This window comes from Eptatretus burgeri, chromosome 11 (assembly GCF_056783735.1).
Source record: "Eptatretus burgeri isolate ZD-2024b chromosome 11, Ebu_testis_v1, whole genome shotgun sequence".
In the NCBI taxonomy this organism is placed as follows: Eukaryota; Metazoa; Chordata; class Myxini; order Myxiniformes; family Myxinidae; genus Eptatretus; species Eptatretus burgeri.
The window spans coordinates 10,515,808-10,528,509 of NC_140971.1; the positions used below are offsets into that span (position 1 = coordinate 10,515,808).

The 12,702-nt window shown below is 43.6% G+C and overlaps 1 protein-coding gene across 2 annotated transcripts in view; it reads right to left on the reverse strand.

Moving 5' to 3' along the window:
* Window positions 1–12,702, reverse strand: part of PHLPP2 (PH domain and leucine rich repeat protein phosphatase 2) — a 106,386-nt gene that overhangs the window by 41,782 nt on the left and 51,902 nt on the right. For both annotated transcript variants that reach the window (XM_085845182.1, XM_085845181.1), the window contains exons 8-13: window positions 6,359–6,419; window positions 3,873–3,968; window positions 3,616–3,771; window positions 3,189–3,404; window positions 705–867; window positions 362–492 (exon numbers count right to left, since the gene is read on the reverse strand). In XM_085845182.1, coding sequence (XP_085701308.1) covers window positions 362–492; window positions 705–867; window positions 3,189–3,404; window positions 3,616–3,771; window positions 3,873–3,968; window positions 6,359–6,419 — 823 coding nt within the window. The remainder of the gene's footprint in view (window positions 1–361; window positions 493–704; window positions 868–3,188; window positions 3,405–3,615; window positions 3,772–3,872; window positions 3,969–6,358; window positions 6,420–12,702) is intronic.

The following is a 12,702-nucleotide window of genomic DNA, read 5'->3' on the forward strand; positions in this document are numbered from 1 at the left end:
GAATGTCTCCGAGTATTTGTTCCGAAAGATTTATTTAATAAATTTTGTACTTGACCGACACATGGGCTCTAAATTGAGTCTCACCAAAAAAACACAACTGAATCTGAATGCAATTAAAAAAATTAATTAGACAAAACAAGACCACAATTACCTTCATGGTAATGTAAAGAACTAGGATTGTCAAGATTAGATGTTTGGAAGAAAAAAAAAACACAAGTAAGAAAATAAAGGTTAAAGGTTATTTAATGGGTCTTAATTGGCGTTCACCAAGGAATGATTTTTTTTTTTTAAAGATTGGCAAATAATCTGTTTTTTTAAAGGGAAATGCCGATTGATTGTCTGCCAAAACGCCGATTCATACCTAAGTTTGTCGAGTGCCGAATGGTCAAGAGCAAGGCGGGGGTTTCCCGTAAGGTCAAGCTCCTGCAGCTTGGGTGGCAAGTTTTCAGGCAGTGGCAGCTCCATCAGTGCATTGCAGCTGAGGTCCACTAGCTAGGAAAAGGGTTGAAAAATCGCAATATCCACGAGGAACTGCAAAACTTCATCAAATCCTCACTTTCCATAGGAAGAACGGCTTTTAGCCCTTTGCACTTTTATCTACATTCAAAACCACCCACATCACTGCAATGTCCAGACACAAGCACTGGTAGTGGTTCCCGAAAAACAGGTGGAAGACGGCAAACATTGTAGTGCGAGCCCCTTACCTTTATCTCCGGCAAGTGAAAGATCTCAGGGAAAACGTTGATGGCATTGCAATGGACAGAGAGTGTGTGCAGGTGTTTGCAGCCGTGTATGGTGGTAGGAACCGAGTGAAGTCTATTCCCACTCAGGTTTAATTCTTCAAGCTCCGTCAACTTGGCTAGTTTGCTGAAACATGGCAAAAATAAAATAGGAACAGACATCAATCACATTAGCATATCATGATGAAACGAGGACACTCGGTAGAGTTCATACCTCCGCCACGCAATGCCTGATCCACAATAACATATCTGGCCCAATACATTTTTGAAATATCGTATTATATTTGTTTTGGCCGGATCTCTCAATGGTGAAGAATCACTTTTAAAAATTCTCGTAGTCGAATCCGGATCCGGATCTTCACCAAAATTTAAATTTGCTCGTTCTTGTCACACACCCAACGTATCCACAAAGTTTCATCCGGATCCGTCCACAACTTTTTGAGATATCCTGTACACAAATGGACAGACAAACAGACAGAAAGGGGTGAAAACATAACCTCCTTCACCTTCGGTAGCGGAGGTAACCAAACCAATGTTATCAAAATAGCATTATCAATACAGGATCTCGCACAAGGATGGACTATTTATTTATTAAATAACTCAAACAAATCGAAGAATTAGAAGGAAAATATATTACTAAAAGGGGAAGTGTCCATCTGTCCATGTGTGGGTATCCATAACGGTTCATTCTGAAGGGTTCGTGCTGTCGTAGAATAATAAAAATGGTACCGTTGGAAAGATAATATTCGATTTGCTTGGTTGCAAAGCTAATAATGGATTTTCCTTGGAATAAAAAAATGAGTGTCTCATCAATCATAAAGATGCCAGTTCGAAAAACTAATGTTTCCAGCCTTGAAGAAGAAGCGGGGATGGGAGTTCAATGCAGCGGTTCCAACGGTAACGTTTGTCATTCCACAACAGCAGGAACTCTTCGGACGGAGGAGGAGCACACAAACGACAACAACAATCACAAGTTATAAAAGATCCTTTTTTTGGAGTGTTTCACTTCATTTTAAGTCCTCATTGAGATTTGCAGATAGACAGGCAATACGTTTGTGAAGTACAACATGCTGACATTGATTAAATCCACCAGCGAAGTGACGGCTCGGCATGCCTATCACGTATGAATCAAGAACAGGGTTTAACACTAATATGTATACAAATACATTTGTGGCAAGTTGGAGGTGACGAAAACGGGTTTGGATGAATCTAAAGTGGGTTTTTATTTTATTTATTTATTCGATTTTTAAAACTTTTTTTTTTTTTAACCTTTTATAAACATTTTTTAAACTGATCGTACTTTTCATCCATTACAGGTTTTGTCCGCACTAAAACAGGTCTGAGGGTTTTCAGAAACAAAACAGACCCAAGTTCATGAAATGCGGGTCACTTGCCATCGATGCCATTAAATGATATGAAAGCTTCCAAGCTCGTTTAATGTTTCACATTTTCTTGGACTGACAACACCACCAGACAAGACTGAACCCAGATTACAACCTTGATTGAGTGAATTGACAGTGTTGCCATAATATGAAAGTTCTTTTGAAGCAAAACAAACATCCGATTGTTCATGCTGCGATACAAAAGAAAGGAAGTCAATGATCAAGAGAGACGTCTCTGTTCGATTATCTCAGGCATGTTTTGAGCAGATGACATGCGATCAGCCAAGTCCTCCTCGGTAATCTTGTGGAGTGTGCGAAGCTTGTAAGAATACAGTTTTGCCTTTTTCAACATCTTATGATTTGAGGTTGGGCACGTTCAGCCACAAACATGCTCAGCATAAGCATTTGGTTCAAAATCTTCAACAGCTTCTCCAATTGCCTTCCAGTCCGCACACCGCTGGACTGACGCGTATGCGGTGGAAGTGGCAAGGCGTATTAATCGACCGTACGATTAATTTTGCAAGTTGTAGTTTCAGTTGGTGCTGCCTAATTTCTGCCTGAAACAGTGCAGAACAACCGTTAATGAATGGGGCTCATCAAACCACGCTGGAATTATAAAAGCGTCGCTTCGGTGTGCACGCCGTCACAAATTTGTCGAAATAAAAAACAATGCTCATCAGTTGTTCAAATTGACAAGGTGGTTCGTTAGATGGTTAGAGCATAACACTGAGTCTGGTAGGTCGGCGGTTTGAGTCATACCAAAGACTAAAAATGGTAGGTGCTGCTTCCTTGGTCGATGATCAGCATTTAAGGAGAGAACATGGACAAACAACCACATGTTGGGAACCATTGCGCAAGCCTTGATGGGCCTTATGGTCTCCTCCTGCATTGAAGTTCTTTGTAAGTGTACTCATATCTAAATACTGTGCAGATAGTTTCCAATATTACCTGAAATATTGAATGAAATTACCTGAACGGAAACTTTAGGCCGATTACTTTCTCTGAATGTAGAAACTCGGAAAGCCATCCAAAATGGTCGTCCAATAGCTGGATTATGTTTACAAACCTGGCAGGGAAAGTGGCCAAATGGTTGTAGGCCAGGTGCAGTTGGCGCAGGTGGGGCAAGGCTGCGAGTGAAAGTGCACACTTGTCATTCAGTCGATTTCCCGTGATGAGTAGCTCCTGCAGAGCAGGGTATTCAGCCGCTCCTTCTGCTTGCCCACTGTGTACGGCCACTGGGAGCGTCTCGAGCAAATTTGCACAGACATTCAATGTGCGCAAGCTGGAAAGAATGTGTCATACACGTTTGGCTATCCTCTAACAGATGTTGACCAAGTTATCAAATGCATTTGTAAAAAAAAAAAAGCGAAGAAGAAGAAAATAAAACCAATAGAAAGCATTAACTGCAAAAATGAAATAAAAGTTAACAACAATGGATTGCAAAGTGAACACCAATATGTTGCAGAGCATGCTTTGGCCAACACGATGCACACCTCAACGTTCCATGAAGCAGACCGGCTGGCAGTTCGAGCAAAAGATTGTGCTGCAAGTCCAGGGACTCCAAAACAAAGCCCCAGGAACCATCTTCCAAACGTCGCAACCGGTTATGCCCGGCGTAGAGTCTTCGCAGCGCTTCTCCTTTCACCAGCCTTTAAGTGGTATCACATAGAATGAAGCAACACATTTTGACAGATGAGCTTGGAAGTGATGTGGTACACCAAAATGAAGTGCTGTGAAGACCGCTTCTCACCTGCTGGGGAGTTCAGCCAACTCGTTTCGACTCACATCCACAATCTCGAGGACAGGGGAATCACAGATGCTGCACGGGAAGGACTCCAGTTTATTTCTTAAGTCACATGTCAGGAAAAAAGGGAGAAAAAAAAAACAACATTCCACTCGTTAAGTATTGTGCAATAACAAATATTAAAAGAACAAACAAAAGCTTGTTGTTAAATAAGAAAGCAGCTGGGTTGAAATACAAGAACATCATAATTCTGTTTCCATCGCAATTAATATTTGCAACCTTTCGGTTATCAGTGCAACCCACAAAGCGATTTATGATTATAATCATTATCAACAACAGGGGATGGGGCGAGTCCAAAACCAAGAGGGGTACTATGGGTAACAAAGCGAGGAAGAAGATGGCAAAACGTGATAATTAAATGAGATGTAGATACAGATTTGTGACTTGATTTGTTGCAAGTGGATTGAAGTTGGGAACACTGCTGAGGAGGCTGTTCCAAAGAGAGGCAGTGTGGGGAAAGGAAGAGGAGGCATAGCGACTGGTATGGAGGGAAGGGAAGGTAACACAGAAAGGATGACGATTAGAAGGTGTTACAAACTTGTAAACACACAGAGATGCCTCGGCCTGTTTGCTTGTGAAACACCAGGGTGACAGTTTCTATTGCTGGGGCAAGATTCAAACCCAGGCTACATAGATCGGAGGCCAGTGTGCATACCTTCAACATATCCTGCCAGCCCGTTGATTCAAACCCAGGCTAGACAGATCGGAAGCCAGTGTGCATATCTTTAACATATCCTGCCAACCCGTTTGTCTGTGCTCTCTCGTTTTTCAATGCTGAGTATCCAGCAAGGAAGGAACCATTTAAAAAAAAAAAAGTTTTCCGTACGACTCGGACAGCGTTTCAACCACCAACCTCCCAGAATGTGGACGTTCTAACCAATTACGCCAAAGAGTCGACTTCATGTACATAGATTGAGAGTAGGCAAGGCCATGTCGATCGAGAGATGTAGAATAAGAAAAGATCATACAGAAGTCACATTTTTAGGCATCGTTCAATAAAATGATCCACAACTAGGGCACTCGGTAGAGCGCATACCTCCACCATGTAATGCCTGATCTATGAGAACATATCGGGCCCAATACATTTTTTGAACTAGAAGGGCACTCGGTGGAGCGCATACCTCCGCCAAGTAATGCCTGACCCACGAGAACATATAGGGCCCAATCCATTCTTGACATATCGTGCTATACCATACTATACTGAAACGCAAAAGAAACTTACTACTTGTTTGAAATGTAATAAAATTGTAACAGTTCAAAATAAAACAAACCAACAATTGCTAATTGAAACATTGGCATTTTATTGATGACATGTCAAGTTTTTGACCAAGATACACCATCTCATGTTTGTTCTACAGTACAGAACAGCACAGGGTGCAATGTCAGTCCCCTTTCAATAGCGTGTGTGGCCACCATTGTTTTAGATACAGGCAGTGCATCGTCGGCACATACTGCCTATCAGTCTTTGGATGGATTGCTGCTGGATTCTGTCCCACTCAGTCCTCAATGTCTGAAGCCATCTGACTTAGGACCATCTGCCTATCCTGCCTTGCAGTGGTGACTCTTGGCCTCCCTGATCGAGGTCTGTCATCTGCAGAGTTGTGGAGGGTGTCTCTGTCCACCAGGGCCGATATCGTCTGGTGTGAACAGCTAAGGCGACGTGCCTCCTCACGGGAGCTCAATCCGCCTTGCAGTATGCCCAAGGCACACTGCCGTTGATCCCTTGACAATCGTGGCATGTTGATTGAAATGCCCATTTTGCACTGGCCTTTTTAAAACCAATATCAAGACATCACGTGCAGCTCATTAAAATCATCCCGTACCCCTTGGCTAATCACTGACAGTCAAAACGGCTGTTCAACAGCTGTGCTATGAAGTGACCATTGAAGGTTCAAGTGACCATCCGTGACCGTTTTGTCTGACAGTGAGGACACTATTGTCCACAAATAAGTTCACACATTTACTACACGCAGTGTTATTGTTGATATTTGAAGGTTTAAAAGGTGGTAAGTTTCTTTTGCGTTTCAGTATATATCTTTCAATGGTGAAGAATCACTTTCGAAATTAAATAATTATCGTGTCCAGATCTTCACCAAAATCGAATCAATTCGTCATGGTCACACACCCAAACTGTCCATCAAATTTTGTCTGAATCCGTCTAAAACTTAAGGAGATATCCTGTACACAGACAGACAAAGAGAGACAGACAGACAGAGGTGAAAATATAACCTCCTTCACCTTTGGTGGTGGAGGTAATAAATAGCTTGAAGTTGCTTTGCAATGATCATCTGAGTATAATGTGTGTATCGCTTACAAGGATGAAATAGCGTTATTGAAAGGACAAAAAAAAACACAAAACCCCCAAAAAACCTTTTGGATGTTGTGTTTGGCATGCTCAACTTAAAGGGTTGTTCAGCATTGTTCCAACAAACCTGGAGATATCAACATAAGTCAGTTGCGTAGGACAAGAAGAAATGGTGATGACGGTCAATTCTGTAAAGAAAGAACAATGTTATTAACAGCGATCATCAGAAATAATTAATTCACCATAACTATCACAACAACAATTTGCTTTAGCCCCAAATCATCATACTATAATACACAATTCGGTGTCTGTCTGTCTGTCTGACTGTGATACATTGAGTCATGACTTATCCAATCTCAACCAAACTTGCCAGGGGGACCAGGGGTCACATGACTAAGGTTGTAACAACTTGATTTGCCCTTCTCCCCAAGTGGGTTTTCCGCTTTGGCCAAACACCATTTCAAGGTGTATAAATAGCTCTTCATGGGGCACACCTACCGGAGGTAAAAATTATTATAACCACAAACTAGTGATCAATCAATTCTTTCGAACATACAATTAGCTTTTAAAACAGTTGCGACTGTTGTTTCACACGAAAGCATCCGCAGATTTCGAAACAGTGTTTATAGTTGATGCGTTCAAAGTTATTAGGATTCCCCAAGATTCACCCAACGAAGCCAAAACTAGTGGTGTTCATGCACAAAGGCAGAGAAATGGGAAAACATTTCTTTGCAATTAAAGTGGTTTATTAAAGATATATGGAAGGGGAGAGATAAGATACGAATAAATAAATAATCAGAACATACCAGGTGCTTAAAGGCCAACAAGTAGGGAGGCGCACACACTCTTACATATAACCTCATGAAAATAAATAAAACACTAAAGCCGAACCCAACTATGGCACCGCTAATAATTAAGTAACAGAGTCATACGAAACAATTTGGGCAGGCAAGGACATGTGGCTGGCACACAGATGGTGGACATGTAGGCTCAGAGTGAGCAGGATGAGGCATCCCAGGAGCAGGATGGGGCACCAAGGCCGTGTCCACGTCAAGAGGTCCGGTCACCCCATCATGGCAATGACCACAACAAGCACGTGAAAAAAGAGAGAGAGAGAGGGAGAGAGGGAGAGAGGGAGAGAGGGAGAGAGGGAGAGAGAGGGAGAGAGAGGGAGAGAGAGGGAGAGAGAGGGAGAGAGAGGGAGAGAGAGAGAGAGAGAGGGAGAGAGAAGGAGAGAGAGGGAGAGAGAGGGAGAGAGAGAGAGAGACACTACCCCGTCGAAGGCCAAATTCAACTGCAAAACCAGAACTCAAAACTGAACATCCACGCTCAGGCACGGTTATGGCCCTCGTAAACGTTGGCACTACCCTTTGGGGCAGTGTCCTGCTCATTGGTCATTGAATCTTTTGGGCCATCCTGTCCTGTTGCATGGTCCTAATAAAAGCTATAACACCCCTCTCCAGAGCTCTGCAGCCGATCTCTTTGCCATGGCCTGCAATCCACTGGGCAAACAGTTCATACCGTCTCATTTTAAAGTGCAATTCACTTTCCATGTGCCTGTGTGTCCACGTTCTCACCTAGCCTCGCAGGAAAAGAGGTTTTTACACAACAAACTAACTTGATACTGTACTGTCTTAAAGTTAACACTTACTGCCTCCTCTGTACAAGTTTTACAAGACAATTTACTTGAACATTTTCCCTGTAACAAGAGTAATCTAAGCTACTTGGTCACATGGTCCATCATGCTCTCTCACCACAATGTAGCTACAGTCCACCCCCCCCCCTCTTTTTACATGTACACAACATGTATCTCAAAAATAAAACTTTCAATTTCCTAACTTAGTTTCGACACATAAAAGTAAGTGATATGAAATTGACTGACAGAAATTTGTATTACCGACCGACTTTGCACACTTTTAACTTCTCACAAAAGTTTAATGAGGAATAGCACCAAGAAAAGGGGAAAAATTACCCAAACATTTACACAGTACTATTTTATATTATATATATGTATATATATATATATATATATGTATATATGTATATATATATATATATATATATATATATATATATATATATATATATATATATATATATATATATATATATATATATATATATATTGTTGTGGTTACCAAATTCGCAAACCACCATTCAGGTCCCTTAGGTGAGGTATCTCGGTAAGTGCATGTGTAGTTAGGCCCAAACCCGTTGTCTAGTGGGAATACATGTCATTTATGCGAGCTGCGACTCTTCAGGATAGCCGTTTTTCTTTTACTATCTTTATTTTGGACCAACCGCCATGATCACAACCACAACATCAACCACCGACCACAACCACCGCTTCACCACAACCGCCACGACCTTCACGTCACACCTCGCAACCGTAGCATCGCCACCGTTCTTGCCCCGCTGTGGGTACCGGTGTTGGACTCGTGCAGAGCGCGCGTCGAACAGCGTGTACAAAATCACGGATTTTGTGCTTCAAAAACGGATCAAAAACGACACACGCCCACTTTTTGCCGTCCAATCGGTGAGCGAGGGGCGAATTGGCCCCGCCTCCAGGACGATCGATATATGCAAATTTGTGGATCAAAAAGCCTTCACGCCCACTTTTTCTCGGGCCAATGGGGAGCGAGGTGAAAGGTCAAAGGGAGGGGGTCAAAGGCGAAGCTACGGGGGGATAAAAGGACCGTGTTCGTCAGTCAGAGCCGTGTGGAAGTCTGGAGCCCGAAGCCTGCAGTAGCTGGAGAAGCTGAAGAGAGTCGAACGAGGAGAGCCCAAAGAAGAGTCCAGGGTGGAGAGTCCAGAGGCGGAGAGGCGGCAGCGGCGAAGGCAGACGAGGGGGTGCTCGCGACGGTGCCGGGAGCTGCACGCCCGAGGAAGGCCGGCAGCGCGACCTGGCCGAGGTGGAGACGCACACCAGGGATAATAAAGATCCTCTATACCCCGAGCATCAGCAACCCCCTCCTGTTTCCCCCCGCGCTGAGATAGTGCGACCAAGGGGGCCCCTTTCCCACCCCCTGCCAGACACTGTCCGCGAGGCCCGCGGAGTGAGGCGCCATCGCCGCTCCGCGTCTCATCACCAGACGGGTAGGCGCGACCCGGTCTCGGCCTCAGGCCCGCCTCATTCTTGGGGGTATTCTTTCCTTGGTTTTGGGTATGTGTTGTCGGCGCCGTCTGTGAAGTAGAATTGTATAAGTGTTGCCGTGTGCTCGGTAGTCGGTATTAGCTCTGCATTGTTTTCGCTTTTATATTTGCTTTTTGTGTAAATGGAATTGTGTTTTTTCTGTGTGCTTTTGGTGGAATTGAATATGTGTGCTTTCCGTTCGTCGCGAATAAATGTGCTTTATTGTTGAACTGTTTCCCGCTTCGCTTCGTCTTTTTCTCCCATTGAACCCTCATCTTGCTTCACGTAAAGGGTTGGTAGTGGGCTGAATACGCCCGATAATTAATCGAACCGTCGAGGTCGACGATAACACCGCTCGGTTATTCTGATAGTACGGAACGGGTCGCTTAAGTGGCCCGTGTCCGAAGTCGACCTGCGGCGAGGTGCGATCGCCCGGTCTACCCTCCGCGTGGGTACTTAGGTAGGTCGAATTTGGCGAGCAACCCTATCCCACGCGGGGGCTGATTGGCTCGATCGCGGTGAGACCGAAAGGTCCACCCGTGACTGGTTCCCGGCGTTAGTCCGAGAGGGTCACGACTGGATTGTCCGTCCGGTGGGCGACGTGCCGCGATTCGAGTTACGTGGCCGTCAGCACGCCGGCGGGCGCGAAATCCGCAACAATATATATATATATATATATATATATATATATATATATATATATATATATATATATATATATATATATATATATATATATATATATTATCCATCAATCCATCGGGACTTTACTCTACAGAGCGTTGGTGCTGCCGAAGCAGTCTCCTGAGCTATAAGGCACAATCATGGACGGGTCGCAACGTCGACACAGGATACTCGAATATCTCGATCATACCAGCAAGATGGTACTCGTTTTGCCAACTTCGGAAGGATGATGGGCTCACTCAACCACACCTGGTATCAATTCAACGGCAAAGCAGGATTTGAATTCAGGACCTTCGAATCCCAAGCCCACCACCCTCACCATTAAGCCAACACCAGGCATATATATATATATATATATATATATATATATATATATATATATATATATATATATATATATATATATATATATATATATATATATATATATATTGGGTAGTCGATCGAGTCGGAAATAAAAATTTTGAAAATTTTTTTTTTTCGATGAAAAATTTTTTTTTTGATCTACCCTTATTTGTTGGTCGTGGTGTCGGTCTGTCCATGTGTGTGTGTTTGTCGGGGGGTTTTGACCCCCTTGCAGTTGTTCGATTTTGATGAAATTTGGGTGGTAGGACCAGTTTATGACCTCGTTGCGCCGCATAGGTACTGGTTGCTAATGCCCCTTTGGGGCGATTTGTTAGCAACGGGACTTTGAAATTTTTGAAAAATCATAAAAAAAATTATTTTTTCGAAAATCAAAAATCGGACCACGACCGACTGTGGGCAGTACATTCAGCCACATTGTCAAAAATTTCCAGCTGGATCCTATGAAAACTGTCGGAGAAGATAGACTTTGAATGAACCGTGGTTGAAAACAATAAAAAACGAAGTTCGTCATATCTCAGAGACTATGAGTCAGATATACATGAAACTGGTATGGTAGGTTCATGGTACAGTAGACGCCGCTTTATAAATCCAGGGTTATAAAATCCAGCCGCTTATTGTGACCAAAATGAGTTGTAACGGAATTTTACATCGAGAAATCCGCCGGATAATAAATCCACCTGCCGTTTAATAAATCCACCTGCTTGGCACGTGAGCAGTCTCAACCTAAGCTTGATGTAGTATGCGCTGCTGTAGGGGTGTGTGTTTAACGATAGGAGAACTGGAAAATCCTAACGCGCAGCGTCACAGTGGAAATCCCATTGACGACAGCCTTCTGCAATGATTTCCAGCTCACTCTCTGCTTTAACTTTTCGGTCGTCACAGCGGGTGAAGCATGTATGCATTTATAGCTTGCGCCGGTTGGTTGAATTCGATCTCTCAGCATTTTTGTACTTTAAGAGTCACGAGTTGGGTTGGGAGAACCAGACCCAATGCCAGAAATGGAGCCACTGCCCTCGCCACCACCCGGGCTCACAGCCGAAGTGTTCAATCAATTGATCACCATCGATGGCGACATTGAGACAACAGGCGAAATTACGGAAGAGGAAATGACCGACCAGCTCGTCGGTCAGATTCTCGAAGCCACCGAGCCCATAGCTGAAGAAGTGGAAGAAGAAAGCGACGACGAACCCGAGCCGATGCCAACAGTGGCAGAGATGCGGACTGCACTCGCCAAATTGGAAAGGGGACTGCAGCTCTCAGGTTTTGCCCATCCCGATTTCTGCCACGTGACGGATTCAATAAAGGAACATTTGCGCAAAACCTTCCTTCCCAAGCAAGCAACCTTGGAGAGATTCTTTTGAACAAAACCCTTGTCACCGTTTGATAAATCAATGTTATTATAGCATAAAGCAGTGTTTACCGACATTCGCTTTTTGTCTTATCTATCCAGTAGGTGGCTGAAAATAGGTTCTCCGCTTAATAAATCCAGCCGGTTAATAAATCCAAACGGCGTGGTCCCATGGTGGATTTATAAAGCGGCATCTACTGTATGTCCTAGTTATGTGTGAGAAAGAACCGTTGCTATGGACCCCTCTGTTGCCTAGCAACGGCCGAAAAACCTCTAAATGTGGGGGTATTTTAACGAAAAAACAATCTGCAGGATTAACCCTTGAAGCTAGAATCATGAATTTTCTTGTGCTTAATCCTCAGGTCATTCCCCATCGAACGGGCCCATCGCGTCAGGTTCTATTAGGTAGTCGACTACCCATGTCCGCCTACCGGCTTGTATATATCAATGTTTATTGAAAAATATACACACACTGTTAATACCTCCAAGCTTAGTAAAGGCCCAGTCACACCTTGACGTTTTAGCCAGCAATGGCAACGTATTAAAATGTATGTAAAACGCTGGCTTGCGTTGAACTTTTGATGTTTTTTTTAAAGATTCGGACATATTCATAACGACTTGGTCTTATGCATAACGTATTAGTAACGGACACAGAACGTTTCGTTGTTATAGATAACTTATACCAACGAATGCTTAACCTGTTGTCGGCCTTCACAACCTATGCCCAACGATAGTCTAACTTATGCATAGCGTGCTGCACGCATCGCCGACGATGACGTGGCGTAGGTTATGAAAAGGCTGCCGCACAACGATTCAAATCATAACCGCCGCAGAAATGGAAGTGTCAACATCGCAGTCACACCTTGGCGATCTTGCCAGCGAATGCCAACCTCTGAAAAATGCGTCTAAAACGCTGGCCCACGTCGAATACGGTATGGGT